This window comes from Vitis riparia, chromosome 5, assembly GCF_004353265.1.
Source record: "Vitis riparia cultivar Riparia Gloire de Montpellier isolate 1030 chromosome 5, EGFV_Vit.rip_1.0, whole genome shotgun sequence".
Classification (NCBI taxonomy): Eukaryota; Viridiplantae; Streptophyta; class Magnoliopsida; order Vitales; family Vitaceae; genus Vitis; species Vitis riparia.
Genome location: NC_048435.1, coordinates 2,610,748 through 2,630,563, shown reverse-complemented (window position 1 = coordinate 2,630,563; position 19,816 = coordinate 2,610,748). Strand labels below are relative to the sequence as shown.

Below are 19,816 nucleotides of genomic sequence, written 5' to 3'. Positions count from 1 at the left end.
GTTCGTCATTTTGATGTCTCTGTCACTAGTTTACAACAGAGGCAAGACCCCATTGTTGAAACTAAATCCAATGAAAACCTGGGGCCTTTCCTTGTTCAAGTAGCTTCTACAGACATCCCAATATCAAAACAGTTTGGTTGCAAATTGAAGCAAAAACCATATTATAAAAAAATGTAGGAGAAAAAAGAAACAAAACCCAAAACCAAGGGAGTAAGTTACAAAACAGGAACTGTGATCCATTATGGATGTATTTTCAGCATGAAAGTCACAAATAGGAAGTATATTCACTACACATCTTTAGAACCAAGGGATGATGATGAGTCACAAGCATATAAATTATTATCCTGTTCAAACCAAGATCATTACATTTAGAGCAAGTCCTCTGACTTGTTCTTACCAAGAAGCAGCAATGGCAGAAGCCTGGGAAGAAAGGTTCACCTGAATTTTGATTAGGAATGGAGATAGGCGCTGATACTTTTCAGAATAGAACTCCAGATACAAAGCAAATAAATATGAACAAGCAAAGTTAATTCTACACAAGATAAATGTATTGGTTGTGTCAACCATTCTTATACTAAAATTGGACAGCAGAGTGTTTTTTTTTTTTTTTTCTCTCATATCCTTCTGGTTTTCAGAACCTCACAGCCACAGGTGCTTTATGCCTTCAACTGAGGTAGACAGCTCCTGGGAAAGGCCACAATAGCATTACAGTTCCTTTGTGAAGTTTCTTTATTAGTAGTCATGAATGCAAGCTGCCAATTGGGAGTGTAAAGTTGGCTATGATGTTTGTATATTGCAGGTTATTCAAGCAGCTAAAAGAAGAAATGAGTTCAGGAATGGGTATAACAACTCTGAAGTAGAAACCTTTCCTTGGAATGTGAGAGCAACAAGCATTGCTAGACCAGCTCAGGGACCTGAAACTTGAGCCCCTTCTCCCTCAGATCTAATGTGAAATTTACTGAACATATCCTCATTGTCATTGCATACACCATTTCCTTCTTCTTGTACTTTTGAGTCCATGATACCAGTACCAAAGCTCTCGGTAACTCTCATCTTACAGCGAGCACGTCTGGAAGGTCTTGATATCAAGTCCTCTCCTGGAAAGGCTTCTGTCCTCTTCCGTCGTCGTCGCCTTGTATTTAAAAACCCACTTGCAAGAGCCTCCAATGCTTTAGTGGTGAGGGGTCGGTTTCTTGTGCTCTGCCTCCGAGAGTTCATATTGGGTGGTTGCTCAGAATTAGCCACACCTATTGAGGTTTTCAGTGCATTTGGATCATCTGCCTGCTTGCTTGCTCGATCATCTTGCCTCTCCAATGACGCTACCAAGACAGGCCCACCAGTTTCAGCATCTGGAAGAACAGGTAAATTCAAGTCGATCATCGTCCTGAATTGAAGTTCCTCTCTAGGATGTTCTGCACCTGAACAGTTACTACTCAGCATGCCTTCTCTGCCATCAATCCTGCTGTCTTTACATGAGGAACTGGAGGAACATAACTTCTCTGTTAGTGGAACCACTTTACAGTGAATGATCTCATCCGAATCATGCTTTCCTATGCAGCCACCAGACTCCTCTTGTTTTAGTCCTGGACCCTCCAAGAAAGTGATTGTGCTCTGGCTTGTCTCTGCACGACTACAAGCAGTTAATCTCCGACGCCGTTTTGTGACAGGAGCCAAATAGTTTGACATATCAGGCTTCATCTTGCGACCCAACTGGCACTTAGGAGCCCTGCTTTGCTTCTTGGCATTACACATATTTGTGTTCTGGCTCTTGGGAACTTTTGCAGGTAAACTGGTAGAGTCTGGGTCATTAGTTGGAATCCCCTGGTTTACAGCACTAATTTCAGAATCTTTTGAGCCAGAACACACTCTCCCTTCAAATATTATTTTTGTGGGATTGGAATAATTGGTCTCCTCTTGATTAAGAAACATGTTATAACCTGAGTTTGATTCATCTACAACAAGCTCCTCAGAAGTATCCTCATCGTTTTCTTCGGAATGACTACTGCAGGTGGAAGTATTTGAAGATTCAAATGGTAAGCTTCTCACTTCTTTCTCTTTGTATTTTGCTCCATTAGCTAGACTTGTATCAACAACAGTGAACTTCACAATATCCACATTGCGGTTTGGAGTTCGTGGCTGAAGATAACAATGGTGTCGCTGATCAGATAAATCATCTTTGTCCAGTTTTGTCTCATTGGTCAACCCAGACTCTTCCTTGCTTTTGTTGCCTTCATCTGCTTCAATCTCAAATTCAAGAAGCCCAGGATCTGAAGCAACTTTACTCAGGACATCACTAACAGAATCAAAATAGTGGCTGCCTTTCACTAGCTTCCTTCTCGAGAACTTTTTAACACCAGGGATAAGAAAGACCAAAGGTTGCTTGGAACCAGCAGCATAATTATGACCCCTAGGCTGTTCAGAGTGCCATCCTCTAGCAAGCAAACGAGGCCAAACAGCCTCCCAGAACAGATCGCTTGAGCGAGCTTTGCTTAACCGGAAATCACCGGTTAGACACTTGATAATTTCCTGGGGTGTAAGAGAGGAGCATGCTTTGCCAATTGGCATTTCTGGGCGGACAGGAGCAACTTGATTATGCTTCAGAGGCTCCAGGGCTATGCCAGTGAGATCTTGCCTCCCTTTACCAATCCCAACTGCTTCTATGAAAATATTCATGCCAACTGTGGCCTTTAAAGTAGATACATATTCTTCTAGCAAAATTTTTCCCTCTCCAAATGTCTTAGAGACCTGCCAGTTGATCAAAGCTTATTCATATAGAAAGACATGCTGCTTCTGAGATAAATGGACAAAAAAGAGATCTATTTGCATACTGATACATAAGGCATTCACTAAGTTTAGCATGTACTTAGCTTGTAACAACAGTTATGAAGCTCAAAAACACAGTATCAAGATAGAGAATTTTGCACTGCTTAGAACTATAGTAGCCAAGGGGCAGTAAAATGGGCTTCCACATTGAAACTTTGACAAAGACCTGCTTCAAGAGGCACTAGCCTAGAAGACAGTGAGTTGACTGTAGAACTGATGCCTAAATACTCTAAATCTGATAAATATGTGACACTTCAAACAAACTATGAGGCAGGTCCCTATGAGGCAAAAGGCTAAAATAGTCTTTGTGATAAATTATTCACGAAGAGGAAAGGACTTGTTCATAATATGGTGCTTTTTTAACTTGTTGATGTGTGTGTGGGTGCTTAGGCAGCATGGTATGTACGGGTTTCATACATGATCAACTCGTCCTCATTCAGAAAATTGTAGCATGAAAATTTATAGGATATGGGTTCATAAAATACCTCCAGCAAAATATTTTGACGCTGCTCTGACAAATGGGGAAGCAAACGAGACAACAATTCCTGCTGCCTCAGTCCAGTAAAAATCCTTTGCCCATAAATACACCTTCTGCTTCTCATTTTCCGGCACTCAGCCCATCTACGGTATTCAGCAGACTTATAAAACTTCCCATAATAAAATGATAGCAAATCTCTCATCTTTTTACTCTCAACAAATCTCTTCACCTGAACAAGGTTCTTCCCAAAAATATATAGACCAAGGAGAAAAGTGGCTTTCTCAAGATCACTCCATGAGTCACATAAGGAGCCAGGAGCTGGATAGTGGCCCTTGCCTCCGCACTTTTGATGCATTTCCTTTTTCATTTCTAGTTGCAAAGCTAAGTTCGCTGATTCTCCCATGCATAGCTCATTCTCCATTGAAACACCTGAAGGCTCAATTTTAAGTTCCAAGTCTTCTCTTTTTATAAGAATATGAGCCTCTTTGATGTCATAAGATTCCACAGGCCAATTTTTATTGGATGCTCCAAGAAGTTCAAGAGGCTCATGTTTAACATTCTCAACTTCCTCAGTGACCCACATAATTGGTATGGGTAATCCCAATAAAAAACAGTGAGGAGCGCCAGCCACTGTTGCAGCATCAGTTGGGTAACTTGTAAGCTGAAGATAATCAGATTCTGGACTAAGAGTTGGAATGTCAACTTGGTATTTATCTCCAATTCGAGGAAGTATCTCTGGATTTCCAAAGACATCACATATACCAGTGGGTTCTGAAGATGGTGACTGTGCAATAGATGCATCTTCAGTGCCATCTCCATCATGATTTATTTGAACTAAATCCATCTGCCAAAGAAGTCAAACTATGAATTTTTTCTAAAATAATCTAGAATAGACATGAATCTCAAACATCATACAACTTAAAGCAGACCAAATCATTGATGAAGCAACAAGAGTCGAGCTAACTGAGACTATAACCTGGATTGTATAAGAGTGAGTAAAATCACAGGTTCACAAAATAATAATCATTTGTTTCAACTACAAAGAATTGGACTCAAAAAGTGACCCAAAAGAAGGGAAGATCCTAACATAGAAATTGTCCTCCAAAATATGAAACCCAATCATCCATATGGTTAGGATGGTATTTTATGAAATCATGGAATACAAGAATGCACTTCAAAGTTCTTGTTTTTATTTTTATTTTTATTTTTGGATAGATAAGAATATGCTTGGAAGTATCAATAACAAAAAATCAACCATGGCTTCCACAAGTAAATAACATTTTTTATTGACAAAATTTACTAGTTAAATGCATAGTTTTCATCTTGTGGGCTTCACACTGATCACATACTGAAGTACCAGCAAAGAAAGAGTTGAGGAAAATTGCAAAACCACATTCTCCAACATTCTTAAATGTCTATGCTCATCTGGAATTTTTTTTATTTATATTTTATAAATTTCATATGATGTGAAGGTCATCAACAAGTCCTCAGAAGTGGTAAGCCACAATGCCCAAGGTCTCTCATAGAATTGAAACCTTGTGAATTTTTGATACTTCCATCATAATACTGGCTTCCAAATAGAAGAATTCTATATGGAGAACCAACCAAACAAAAGATCTATTAAGACTATGATCTAAGTGAAGCAGACACACAAAATTCATTACTAATAATCTGTTCAACTTATTTTCTTAAAAAGGTTTGTTGGACGCCCATAATCTATCAGAATGGGGTATTGTTACATAAAATATACCAGGTATGTTCTCATCTCTGAATAAAGATCAAGCAAGGATTTTTCAAAATGACAAACCCCCAGAATTAAACTTGTCCAAACAGAATGTAAGATCCAATAAATCATGAGTTTAAGAGGAAAAACAAATTCTTAAACTCCACTAGAAATTGGAGGCATCACAAAAACTCAGTAAAAAAAAAAAAAAAAACCCTCTCTCTGTTTCAATAGAAACTAATTTCCAGAACCTTTGTTCTCCTGAAGCTTCTATTATCCCCACTAATATTTTACTAGGAAGATTGCAAAGAATTTATCAGGTATTGTTAATAAGATTAGGAAGAAAACAGTAAATTTTTTACATGAAGCTTAACATTTTGTTGGGAATTTTTTCCACCCAAAAAGATTACATCAAAACACAAATAAAGTGTTACAGAAACAGAAAAATAAATTAAAAAACTCTATCCAAGCAAATCTACGAAAATGCTGAAACCAAACACCACAAATACCACAATCACCCTCAGACAAAAAGAAAAAAGATAAGGAAAAATGCAAAGCAAAACCACTATATATTTTCCTACGAAAACAACCAGCACCCACAAGAAAGACATACAAACAGAGTGTCATGCTATAAACCCAGAATAAAAATAAGCAACCCCAGATCCATATTAGAACCAGAAGCAACATTCCAAACAACCCCACATAAAAAGGAAAAAAAAAACAAGAACTTTACAAAAAAATAGAAGAACCCGTTAAGCACATTAACTCGAAACACCAAACCCAACACAATCTCGACCAAACCAACAAAAAACGAAGCTTCGAACTCAACAGAAACAAACATTCCAGACACCAACACAACACGAAGACACTTTCTACAGCAAGAATTCCAATGCGATCCCTTCAAATTAGCCTCATTTAGACACCAAGGAACCGCTAAAACACAGCGAGAAGACCATTAAATTCCTTGTACAAGCAAAACGCAACATAGAGACAGTAACAAGAAAGAGGAAATTCACTGACCTCCTCCATTCAACAGCCCAAACCCTTTGAAACCCACGTACAGAAGCCAACCTCAGAAAACGGGTCTTCATGGTTTTGCATCGATTCACAAGTTATGGACACAAAACCAACAAACCATTAACACAAATAAGTTTAGAAAAAGAAAAACACAACCATATATACAAATATACAAATACATACACATATACATACATCTTTATATAGATATATGTAGAAAGAGAACAGAGAGAGCGGCTTTACCTGGTCGAAGAGAGCTGAGCTTTCATGGTGAACAAGGTTGAATTGGTGAAGGACTTAAGAGGCAAAAATGAGAGAACCCAACGAGGTGTTATAGAGAGAGAAAGCGGAATAATATATGAGGTTTTAGAGAGAGAGAAAGAGGGAGGAGGCGGAAATGATATTTGCACGCGCGGTTGGAGGAGAGTGAGGGTGCACTGAGAGCAGTAAATGACGCGTGGCACGTAAGATTCCTGCTGCCACAAACCTGAGGTGATCCGGTGCTTGACGTTATTGTGGACCCGGTTGGAATTGCCGAATCGTATCACGCCACGTTGCCCCTTGGAACATTGACTTACACTTGGTCAAACAACCATCACCGGTCACTTAGTAAATTGCAAAGAGACGTTACAGCAGCCGTTGTATTTGATTTTTTACTGTGTGCAATGTTAATGGTATATATGGTAATTTCCGCGAATTTGGACTCACGCGCAGTAAAGGCGCTTTGTATGAGAAATCCTATTTTGAATCAGATTTATTTTATGAAATGACTAAACTGACCTTCTGAAGTTTTATTTACCTTTTTTTGGGTCCATAGGAGGCCCATTTACACATCGGCCCTTCTCGGACAACACCATGTTTTCTTTATTAGATTTATTTGACGCCTAATATAATCTATAAAGAAAAAAATTTAATATTTATTTAATTGAAAATATTTATTAAAAAAAAAGTTATGTAACGTGTCACCATGTTTTTATAACTAAGTTAAATACTTCAATAAATTTAGAAAATACGACAAGTAAGATAAATTCTTAAAGTCAATATCTATATCCAAATTTGCACAAACAATTTTAGAAATTTATTAATCTATTTCTTAAATTTGACAATTTTTTCTTAAAGTTAGTTTAAATACATTTAACCATCATCTGTTTTTAGCACCTCTATAAATTTATTTATTTTTATAAATTTTTTTAGAGAAATTTTAAAATAAAATATTTAATAATTATCTAAAAATTAAATTTTATTTTTTAAAAAATAAAATTTATATATAAAATATATTTATAAGAGTATTAAATTTGAAACATGTTGACTCAATTTATACTAAACTTTCAGGTCTCAATCAAATTAACCCTTCTTTCATATCCTGATTTTAATTTTTTACATATTCCATAGCAAATACTAAATATACCTTTTTTTATGGATTGTTAATTTGAGCTCACTAAAAATGAAAATGAAAATTGCTAATATAAAATATCCTATTAATAAAATAAATAAATAAATAAATAACGAATCGAAAGTTTCGAAAGGTTTTCATTCAAATTACTTGATTCAAAGATTTCTGGATTCGGGTTATCATAAATAATAAATTTTTAATATAAATATATATTTTTTTTTGTTCATAAATATCATTTGCACATAATTTCATTTTTATTTTGTTTTTAAAAAATTTTAAAAATTATTTTCTTTTTTCTTTAAAAATTTAAAACAATAATTGAAATCATACCCATTACAATTTTATTTTATTTTTCATGAAAAAAATGTTTACATTTTCGAGAAAGTCCTTTTTTCCTAATAGAAATTCAACATTTCCTAGGAATCTTCATAGAAGCGATGAAAACTAGAGCAATAAATGCTACCGGTAGAGCCGGTACGACAGAATGAGTTTTATATTTGCAAGTGCGAAGCATTTCGGGGTGAGTGCTTACCGGATCGCTAGGTCCCCGGTCGACCATCCACCTGACTTTTAGGTGCGTGGTGTCACGTGCATCTATGAAACTTGCCTGTACCTTTCTCCAGTCTCCACTTTAACATGTCTAATTATTGATTTTCCCAAATTTCCGAAATTAATAAAAAAAAAATGGCATTAAAATAAAATATAAAAATAATAAATTCTATCATATGATTTTAATAAAAATAAAAATTTTAATATTTTAAAATATTATTTTAATATCTATTTATTTTTGATAAAATATTAGAAAAAAGTTGGCGATGGCTGCTTCATGGGTTGATTTGACAAGAATGCCCTTGGAGGGCCATTGAAGAAGAAGACGCCGTATAATATTCAAGACTAGGACGACCAATCTTGTTCAAGCCGTTGACTAATAAAAAAAAAATTGTAAATTGTGGAATTTCTTTGACGACGTCGTTTTACTTTTCTTTTTCTATTTATTTATTCAGGTAATTTGAAAAAATAAATAGGTGAATCGAGAACGTAGAGATGGGGCCCACAAAGCCACATATTTTTCACTATGAAGGCCTGGGTCAAAGGACATGAGAAAAGCTGACCAATGTCCCAGAGGCTTGTCCACTTCAAAGCCCAATCTTGTTGACCGGGTTAGGCCCATTTGGTAAAGGATTGACTAGGTGTATTGGGCTGAATAGCTCTTGGGTTGGGCTGAAAATGGGTTTGTGGTTGTAATATTTAGGGTAGCTTTTAATTTATGGCAAAAGTAGAAGTAGAAATAACTACACAAAGTACTTTAAGAATTCTATTTCTAAAAACTTACTTAGGGCCTGTTTGGGAATTATTTTCGAAAACGGTTTTTGGTTTTCTAAAACAAAAAATATGGAAAACGTGATTAACAATAAAAAATTGTTTTCTACTTTTTGTTCCTAACAATAGAAAATAGGGTGTTTTCAAATAACGTCTTTTAGTTGTTTTATATTATTTTATAGAAGATATTTAAAATAAGAATGTATCCAAAAAGATAGTTAAATAAAAATTTACTTCTCGTATTGAGTAATGTTTTTATTTTTCTAGAACATGGATAAATAAAATTAAGAAAGGAAAAAGTTTAAAGTACTGAAAATGTGTTTGATAAAATTTAGGTTACTAAATTTTTTATCTTCATCCTTATAAGTGTATGATAAAATTTTGGTTGTCGGATAATGACATAAATAATGAAATTAAGGTAAAAATAATGAGATCAAGATACAAAATAATGAGATCGGACTTGATAATAAACAATGATAACTAAACGTATATACAACATAACGTGATTGATCATATTTTTTGGTACAAGATACCAATAGACAATGAAATCAAACCCTAAGAATATAGTAGAATCACACATTCTTGACATTCAAGTGGGAGTTTTAGTCTAAATCTAGGGTTTGGAATTTTGGGATGTGACGCCTGGTTTGGATTCATCTTTTGGTCTTGGATCTTTTAAAGGAGACCCATTTCTTATGGTCCAAAAGAGATGGTCCTGCTCTCAAGTCTCAACGTGTACTTTGGTGCACCCCCAAGTCCTGCAAATATTGCAAAGAAATGATAGTGGCATGCCACCATTTTTAGGGTTAATTCACCACTAAACAAACCCTCCACAACCAATCAACATGAAGCCCACCCCACAAAATTCTCACTTATGCTTTTCCCACCCTCATCCTCTTCAATCTCTGGCCGCCCTACATCTTAGACATTATATTAAAGATTACCCACTTTATATATACTAAATATAATACTCACAATCTTCATACACAAACATCTAAAATTCAAACTTTAACCATGGAGGTCACAGTTTCGATCACAAGCAAAAAGATGTAGTGAAGGAAGAACCAGTGAAGCTGGTTTCTGCAAAGAATCCAATCCCTTTTGAAACAGTTTTCCTATCAAACATTGATCTTGCAGTGACTTTTCCTGTTGAAACTCTCTTCTCCTTTGAGGTTCCTCCAAGCAAGTGCTCCTCAACTGAAGATATATCAGAGAGAGTGAAGAGAGCAGTGGCTGAAGTGCTTCTTGTTCTTTACTATTTCTTGGCTGGGAGACTTTACTTCAACCATGAAAGTAAAAGGTTGGAGCTTCTGTGCAACAATGCTGGAGTGTTGTTTGTGAGGGCAACATCAGGGATTATGTTGAAGGATCTTGGAAATCATTCTCTCCCCAATCCAATCTTTCGCCATTTCGTTCATTGGCCGGTCTATACAAAAGCCTTGCTAATAGTACTGCACTTCTCACAGTTCAGGCAACTCTTGCTTATTTTTTCTCACTTCAGCCACCCAGAAGAGAAATTAATCCCTGAATTTTTTATTTTTTTTGCTTGATGATTTGGCAGGTAACGAGGTTCAGATGTGGGGGTTTCTCAATTGGGATTGTGACAAACCATGGGGTTCTTGATGGAAGATCAGCTGTTGAGATGCTTCAGAATCTGGCTTCTATTTGTAGAGGAGAAGGCCTGAAACCCCAGGTTGTCTGCAATGACAGGAGATGCATGAGAGCAAGGAACCCACCTCAGATCAAGTGCCCACATCAGGAATATGTAAAGCTAGCAGAGACTTCTTGTATTGCCTCCTCCTTCACCTTTCTGAACCAGTCATCACCATCTCCATCGGTTTTCTCAAACAAGTACATCCACAAACTCTTTCCTTTCGATCAAGAAATGCTGGCCACACTCAAGGAGAAAACCATGAACAAGTGCTCAACCTTTGAAGCCATTGTTGCCCACCTTTGGAGAGCAAGAACGAGGGCAGTTTTCGAAAACCCAGATGATTTTTCGGCAGTTCTCTTTGCAGTGGACATTAGGTCTAAACTATCACCACCTTTGCCACATGGGTTCTCAGGAAACGCAGTGATCACAGCTTTTGCCACTGCAAAAGTGTCTCATTTGGTTCAGAAGCCATTCTCATTCTGTGTTGAAATGGTTAAGGAAGCTGTAGATAGAGTAACAGATGATTACGTGAAGTCAGCCATAGATTGGCTGGAGGTTTATAAAGGAATTCGTGCAACTTGTAATGGGAATTTCTGTATTTCAGCTTGGTGGAAACTGTCTTTTGGTGAGCTTGATTTTGGGTTTGGAAAGCCTGTTCATGGGGGGCCGTAGCCAGTGCGAATGATGAGTTTGTGTTGCTGCTTTCGGATGGAAATAGCAACGGCAATGGGAGAGGAATCAATGCGTGGATAGCTCTTGAAGAGGAGAAAATGATCAGGTTGATGGTCCATGTTTTTGCCATAAAAAATTAATTATTAACTGTAAAGTAGCCAAGGATTGCATAGATAAACAAACAAAACGTTTGATATAAATTTTCCAATTTCTACTCCAATCTTATGGTCTTGTTTGACCTAGATTAATTCTGAGGAATTTTGTGCGGTGCGTTAATTATCAGAGCCAGTTTGTATTTTCGATATTTTATTTTTATTAAGTATTAAAAAATAAGAAAAAAAACAATATATTATTTTTCTAGAAAAAATATAATATTTCAATTTTTTTATTCAGTTAAAAAGTGAAAAAATAAGTAATAAGTTAAAAAAATAAAAAAATAAAAAAAACTATTTAAAATTTAAAAAACAAGTTGCTTTCGGAAAAACAAATGTTCAGTTTCGTTCGATGTGACTCTTATTTCAAAAATCAACTTCTACCCGTTGCCATTGTGGTCAATTAGTTACTACTCAACCGATAACCAGTTTACCACTTAAAGCAGCTGAATCTTCGAACTCTGGAAGTCCGAAATTCTGGATCAATAATATTTAGAACAAAATTTCAGGACTGTATCTAATTAATCTAATTGACTAAGATATCAGGCTGCTCATACCAGTTCAAGAAAAAGTAACTCTGTACATACATTATTTGTGCATGCTAGGCTGGTTGATTAATTCAAAACAAAGAAGGAAGATGAAAAAAAACATATAGGCTATGTTGGGTTCGGGGAAAGTATTAGGAAAAACAAAGCAAAAAGTTAAAGAAAATGATTTTATCATATTTGGTTTTATCATGAAAAATGAGAAAAAAGTCGAATATAATTAAAATTATTGATTTAAAGTAGCGTATAAAAATAATTTATCGTAATTCTAAATCTATTTTTTTTATTTTTGTTCACTTTTTCTTTTATTTTATTTTCCCTTGTATTTCCTATAACTTCCTGGAACCAAACATATATATATATATCTATTGTATTAATTAATTTTCCATTCTCCTTTTCTCTTCCCTAATCTTTTTCTTTGCTGTTCATGAAAAAAAACCAAGACTCACTTCACAGTCTGATGAAGGTTCCTTTGCGTTATGAACACGGTGGAAAAGGTTCTGTGACTTTTGTGGTGACTAAATTAAAATAAAGTAAGAAACAACTTTACCAAAAAAGGGGCTTTCATAAACTCTGAGTATATATCCAGTTGGGTTTGGTGGGGACTTGATACAAAAGAATAAGGACCCATGTACGTAGTACAAATGAAGCAGTTGGCCATTATTGTTTATTTAATTTGAATTCTTTTGGACTGAATCCGAGAACTTTATTCAAAGTGAACCTTTGAAGCTTTTGAGTAAAGCCTCGGTGGTCCAAAATCAAGAACAAAGTGGCTCTAAGGAATCTTTACAACACCATGGATGGTGGCCTCCAAAGAAGAGGACACCACTGAATATTCTTAAGATCCTGAAAGCCGGAGGCCTTGATTTCAAACTTCTAGGGCTACCTATACTTAATTGCATATTCTTTTCCAGCTTAATTTACTTTTTCTGCTGACACTAAGTTTTCCTTTGCTTAATGTTGTTAAGGACACATAAGACAAAGAATTTAGTGGGGAAATTAAGAAAACCAGAAAAGAAAAAAAAAATGCATGCATCCACATGCTTCATGCATTTCTTTAATGGTTTAGTTTTTGATGGAATCCATGTTTGAGTGTCTCAAAACCAGATGGGTCAATGAACAAGCTGGTAATCTTTCATAGTTTATTGCTAAAAAATCCACTTTGATTGGATCTTGACATGTGCTTCAATTAAAAGCCGGGTTATCGAGAAACATAAGTATGTTTTCTCTTTTGTTTTCTTCCATGTTCCACGGCTTTTTCTCGGTTAATTTGTCTTTCTTAAAGCGAAAAACCAAACCCTAATAACAACTTTGAGAGCGGGAAATAACGCGTTAATAATGGATGAAAATATAGTTTCGGATTAGTCAAGTTGATGAAGCTTTGATCAAGGGACAACATTGATCAGAAGTTGGCAGGTAAGGAAGATGGATGGTAAGTATTAACTTGTTGGGGCTTAGAAAGAACCCTAACTTTCTATTCCATTAATTAATCTTAAACAATACATTTTAATCTGATGTGCTGATTGTCATAATTCATTGGGACCCTCAAGCACAAACTGCTTCATATATTATTTATATATATCATCTTTTGATAAATCAACACTTGATGTATTTTTGAAAGTTTGAAGATGACCACATAGGAGGATCATAGAAAAATGTACAGAGTTGAAGCAGCCCTAGCTAACTGTTAGAGGACTAATTGGATTTTCCTTGTACATGGGATTCTTCTGGTGATCATCATCATCTTATGCACAACTCCAAACTACTGAATTTCATATGTACGGAACCGTATAAAATTAGATATAAAAGGAAAAGCTCTGCTGTGCCCTAGAGTGACATACTCTTGAGGCTTACCCCTTCAAGTAAAATTGACCCTCAAACATGTATAGTTAAGTATATATTCCAACATTTTTTTTCAATGTAGTGTTTGGTTGAGTCAACTCCAAAACATGCTGCATTAATATAATCTATGGCTTTGAATCTATATATGATTATATATGAACATGCTTAGTGCAGGCTCATTGGTTAACATCAAAGATTTATAAATGGGAAACGCTGTCTGATCAGCTTGAACTTGTCAAATGAGTACTCCATGTGTTGGAGGTTTAGGGTTTTTTAGAAAATATTTTCCCCAGACTTTCTCAGCATCCACTGTTGCATGAAAATGAAGCCATAATTTTCAATTATTTAGATTTGGGTAGACCAATTGGATTGAAGGGTAGTCCATCTATGCATCATTGATTCCAACCGGGTCGCCATCCTCACATGTCATGTAGAAAGAGTCCCAAGTTATTCGATTCATGGGATTATACATGTACATCCGTATGTATATATGTATGTGAATATATAATATATATAAAAGTGAGTTCTTGACCTTGAAGGAGGCATCTGTGTCTGTGTCTGTGCTGAAGAAGGGATCAGCAAGTTCTTTCGCATCTAGAAAATGGTTGATAATCTTGGCGCTAGTGCTTCAACTGATGATGGCAGTGTCAAGGAACAAGACCGTTTGTTGCCAATCGCAAATGTTAGCCGGATCATGAAGCAAACTTTGCCGACTAATGCAAAAATCTCTAAGGAAGCCAAGGAGACGATGCAGGAGTGTGTGTCGGAGTTCATTAGTTTTGTCACAGGAGAAGCATCCGACAAGTGCAAGAAGGAGAGAAGGAAGACGGTGAACGGGGACGACGTCTGCTGGGCTCTGGCAACACTAGGCTTTGATGACTATGCCGGGCCATTAAAAAGGTACTTACAAAGGTATAGAGAATTAGAAGGAGATAGAGTACTGAATCAAGAGAAGGCTGGCAACACTGAAGAAAACGATGAACCATCCTCATGTAGAGGTAGCCAACCAAGGAATTGATCAGGCCGTGACTCCTTCCCCATTGAACTTCAACTAATTATCTCCAGCTGACCAAAACCAAATTTAAGGTTTTGGGAATTGATAGGTAAAATAATAGTTTCTAGCTTTTAACTTTTGAGTACAATGATGAAAGATTAAGGAGGGATTTCACTTTTTTCCATCTGGGTAATTTAGTTCATGAGATCTATGTACGAACCTTGGCTATTTTCTCCCTGAACCACACATCTTAATTAATAGTTCATGCGTGTCTGGGAATTGAATTGATTGGCACCTTGAGGTGTTTGAATGGTTGTAGTAATTTTTCTTGCTTTAATGAGAAAATAAAGTAAAAATTGTGCTAAAGCTAATAGCTTTTTGCCTTGATTTTGGTCTAAGAGACTGGTGATGATGGGGTCTGATTCATTCTTCCAGCACAATTCGCAGCCAGATGGAGTGCATAGGTCAGTAAACCCGTGTCGCGATTAACTTCAATTCTATAAAATACATCATGAAGGGCTAGATAAATATATGTAAATCTCTTTAATTGTCTGCACAATCTTTCCATCCATTATTGTGATCTGTAGTCTGCTTTTTTATTTTTATGGCAAACTAATCTGAGTAGATATATCTGTACTTAATCAGTTAGTCTGGCCAGTTTGATTCGATGTTTCTTGTTCATAAATCCGGTTTGATACAATTGAACTTCCATCTTGTCATTCCCTTGATGATCTTCTTCTCCTTTGTTCCGGGACAGGCCTAACCGAAGGCCTCAAGAATCGCCATCACCGACACCAAGAATATTGGTACAAGGTCGCTGTCTAGTTTTTTCCCCTTTTTTTAAAAGTCCCCATCCGTGTCTGTTTCTGTATCTGTAGTTTTGACTAGATGCACAACAAATAAACATCTGCCTAGGATTAGGGTTTCCTAAAGCCACAGCTTCAAGAATTTGGGACCATCTATATATCAGCTAGTGGCTAGTATGCTAAATCACATGTCTAGCAGAATCAGAACAAATTAACTAAAATAGGTGAATTGTTGCAGACATGAGAAGGTATGGCTAGGATCATTAGGGTTTCTAGGATTCTCCCAAAGACATAATTAGCTAAATTAGCCATATCTTGGGGTGTTTGCTAGTACTGTTTCTGGTTTCTGGTTTTTATTGGAGCTAGACCCTGGTCACACACAAGATACGAAAAGAGGGTTAGGACAGGAGACAAAATACAGAAAACCTAGAAATCATCAGCCAACCATGATTCAAGATCCGTACTATGTGAGAATCTTCTTCTAGGAAGAGTATATTTCCTTGATGTAGGGAGCCCCAACATTCAAATAGTACTAGTAAACTCCCCTCTCAGTGGACAATTGTAATGGGATATGAGCACCAATTAGCATGGTTATATTACCAATTAGCTTGTCCAAAAGTACTGTATGCCGCCCTATATCGGCTATGTTAATTAAGGCAGATCCCACTCACAAAGCACTCTTCACATGACATCTAGAAGCTTGGAGTGACTCCTGATGTCACAATGTTCCCCTAGACATTTGCTAAAAGATGCCATGAATCAAGTTTTTCTAACTTTGCTGTTGCCGGCGCCAATAGTAATGTTGCACTATGATACTGCACATTGAAGGAAATTGAACGCATAAAATGGTGCAGGCCAGTGAATATCGCACAATGCGCAACATGGCCTGTGACCTGAGTGTTAATTTCCACCCAGGTCATTAAAATTTATTTTGAAATTTTATGTTTTGTTAACATATCCATTAGAGGTTCCTTTTTGTTGATTGAATAGGAAAGCAATCTTCTTATATTCAGGATAGGCCTTTACCAGTATAGGTTTTGTGAGCATACTTTGTGACTAGATTATGTGCAGATTAGAGTTGAATGATTAACAGCAGTTTTGATACAGTTAATTAAGGTCAGATATATGTGATTCTTGGCATACAGATCATATGTTGAGGGTAAACATTGCATGATACAGTGCTGTCCACTCACATGCTTCAATTTTCACCTTTCCTCCAAAGGTCATTGAAGCTCATGCAAACAGTTGATGTACAAGTCTCTACTCCTGACTGCTACTAATTAGTTCAAGTGCATGCTTCTATATGTACAGGCAGAAGCATGTGATGTTTCTGCATGCTTTAAGCATAACAGCTAGCTTATAGGGTTTTTTTTTTTTTCATTTTACTGCAATCCTTTTAGCTCGATCTCCTGGATTAGATCTTCTTTGTTTCTAAACTATCGTGGTCTAGCTAGTGGAACTCCTGGCAGGTGGATAATCTCACTTATGGGGGACAGCAGTGAACTCCTCAGAAGAGTCATGCCAGTTTCAGAGACCTAGCACAAGGATAATTTCGATGGGCTAATTACTTTATACAATTGCATAAGCTTATTGAATTAAAACCGATGAGAGAGCAGAAGTTCACTATGTACTGTGGTATATGTTTGCTAGAGAACTTCATAAATCATCCCACTTTTAGTAGGTGCTTTTGAGGAATGATGAACATCCTCTTAATGCTTCACGCATTTTTGTTTCACCAACTATAACTATGGCTAACAATCGGTTTGTTTCTCCCAACAGACCCTTCTCAAGAAGTCATCTCATTCTGATCACCAATTAGTTAAATCGTGCCTCCAGTCACAATGGCATGATCCCCAACTACTAGAGCTCCCTCAGCCTGTTTTCCTTGTCCGTCCTCACTGATGCTTGATCGTTATCCATTCATTTCCCATTATTGGCTTGCTCTCCTATGACCCAGAAGTGACCAAACCGCATACCATGAATGCCTTTTTAAGTACCCATCATTCAGCATCTCCTCAAATCAATCCAGCACTGCAGTCACATCTCTGTGATACCCAATAAGCCTGACAACACATCGCGAGCTCCTGGGAATTTTCTTGTTGAAACAGAAACTGTTCCACAGGAGGTACTTCGCTGATGGGTAATGTGGATTGGAAGCAAAGATTAAAAGGGAATAGCTAGCTTCACTGAATTTGAACAAGACTCAGTTCAAAACGACGTCTAGTTTAATCAACCCAATCATTAGGACTCACAGATGATGATTAAAAAGGTATTCAGCTTCCCTATCAAGATCATCACAACAACAAAAAATGAAGAAGTGTAAACACAACAAATTTAAAGCATGAGAAAACCTGGCATTGTTAGAGCTAATCGTGCTTCCCAAAATCAAGCTCCAGTCGACCGATTACGTCAAGCAGGCACTAAAATTTATCCCATAATTTTTGGCTAGATTTCACAGAATAACTATTGTCATGCAATAGCCTTTATTTCATTGTCGAGTGTTATTCTTTTATATGGTATCACAGACCCTTTATGCTCAAACGAGTCCTACCATGGCTGATTAAGTTTCATCTATCAACACACACCAAACTACCTTTCCCACCATCTCTTTCTACCAATAACCCTCCTTTCTATGACTTTCTCATCTCCATCAATGTGGGTGCTCAAGCCTCACTGAAACTCATCTAATCATCTCTATATATAGGTGACAAGGCCCACAATCATTCTGCTGGCAATCAAAACAAGCAAAGATGGAATTTCTGCAATAAGAAAAATAAAAGCTCGAGCTCTTGTAAAAATTTTGAGTAGGCTGTTTGTCAGCTTTGTGAGTAGCAAGGCCATACAATTATACCAAAGATGGTTGAAAACATATTTTTGTTGTTGGAGAATAGAAAATTATTCTCGAAAACAATTACAAATAGGCTTAATTTCTTTTTTCTTGGTCCAATAAATAATTTAATTATAAATTCATTAAAATATAATTATAATTAAATTAAGAACTAATAATGGAAAAAGAAAATTTTTATTTCTTATTACAAATTTATCTCTTTTTCAATATTTTTTTTCTTATATGTATTTTTATTATTTAACTTTTCAATTGATTTTTTTCCCGAAAATGTTAAAATGTTAAAGAAAAAAAAATGAAATTGAATATAATTGAAGGTGAAAACTCCACAATACTTAAAATATTTCAATTGTTTCCCTGTAATAGTTATTTTCTTATTAAAAAAACCAAAACTAAAAAGTAAACTTAAAAGGCCAAATTTAATAAAATTTTAGTCTTAACTTGCTGCCCATATCTTCACTTTTTTTTTTTTTTAATGAATTTAGCATATTAATTTTATTTCTCTAAATAATTTTTAAGGCTTAATCCTCACTTATTTTTTAAGGCTCAATGTTTTTATAATTTATTTTTAGTTTAATTTTTTCAACCTTAATAGTTTTATTAGTTTTCTAACATATCTTAAAGTTTTATTTATGAAATAGTGATAATGAGTTCCATAAATTATTTTAGGTTTTTTATTATAATAAATATTTAAAAATATTTATATAAATTATTTGCATTGAGACTACTTGCACCACGTAAATTATTATTTGAGGTTGGTATATTAACTTGCATGAGAATGACAAGTATGGCCACAAACACAATCTTATCATATCAAGGTTAAAAAATCCGAAGATACTTATAATTAATAGTTAAGGATAATGTTAATGAAACATAGCACTAAGTTATTGATGTTATTAGTATTAATAGTAATTAGAGAAAAAAAATGAAGAAATGTAATTATCTCAAGTGGATGAAAATAAATGACACATGAGAAACAAGTCATAAAGAATAGCTAGGATATGCCAATTTAATTTCACATTTTTTTAAGTTCAAATAAAGAAAAAAGAAATTGATCGAAGGGGTTATGAGATGTGAATTTAGTAAAACAACTTTATTTTTGTAGTTAAAAGTTAAAAATAATTTTAGGTATACATTAAGTTAAAATAATTAACTTAATTTTAAAGTCATTTTTTTTAATCATATTTATATATATATATATATATATATATATATATCTATGAGAGTATATTTTATAATCATGATTTCACATTCACGTTTTGATTTTTTTTATTAAATATTATTTGATGCCCCCCTTTCAAGGGTCTTGGGTTTGATTTATAAGCTTGTCCAAACTACAATTCAAATAATAGGGTCATTTGATTCTCAAGTCGAGATTTTCTTGATTCACTCGATATTATTGATTAAAAAAATCATTGTAAATTTCTTTTCATTCAATTGTTGCTATGCTTAAACTCATGGAATGGTCCCACCTCACTTGAGGTCACAATTGAGGATCTTGAGCCATTCTTAGGGCCCTAAGGCGACGTGATACTCATAACACCAAGTTGTT

General features: G+C 35.5%; 3 protein-coding genes across 3 annotated transcripts; 2 read left to right on the top strand and 1 right to left on the bottom strand.

Moving 5' to 3' along the window:
• Positions 1 to 215: 215 nt before the first annotated feature.
• LOC117914904 lies at positions 216 to 6,379 on the bottom strand. Its single transcript, XM_034830421.1, has 4 exons — positions 6,285 to 6,379; positions 6,045 to 6,109; positions 3,309 to 4,145; positions 216 to 2,745 (listed from the first exon to the last, which is right to left on the bottom strand). The coding sequence occupies exons 2-4, from the start codon at positions 6,051 to 6,053 to the stop codon at positions 907 to 909; spliced, it is 2,685 nt and encodes an 894-aa protein (XP_034686312.1). The 5' UTR covers positions 6,054 to 6,109; positions 6,285 to 6,379; the 3' UTR covers positions 216 to 906.
• A 3,383-nt stretch (positions 6,380 to 9,762) lies between these two features.
• Positions 9,763 to 11,289, top strand: LOC117915348 (omega-hydroxypalmitate O-feruloyl transferase-like). The gene is made up of 2 exons (XM_034830907.1): positions 9,763 to 10,202; positions 10,316 to 11,289. Exons 1-2 carry the CDS (start codon positions 10,113 to 10,115, stop codon positions 11,078 to 11,080), a joined length of 855 nt encoding a protein of 284 aa, XP_034686798.1. The 5' UTR covers positions 9,763 to 10,112; the 3' UTR covers positions 11,081 to 11,289.
• Positions 11,290 to 14,129: 2,840 nt separating this feature from the next.
• LOC117915089 (nuclear transcription factor Y subunit B-5-like) lies at positions 14,130 to 15,000 on the top strand. Its single transcript, XM_034830655.1, has one exon. The coding sequence runs from the start codon at positions 14,221 to 14,223 to the stop codon at positions 14,635 to 14,637; it is 417 nt and encodes a 138-aa protein (XP_034686546.1). The 5' UTR covers positions 14,130 to 14,220; the 3' UTR covers positions 14,638 to 15,000.
• The last annotated feature ends 4,816 nt before the right edge of the window (positions 15,001 to 19,816 follow it).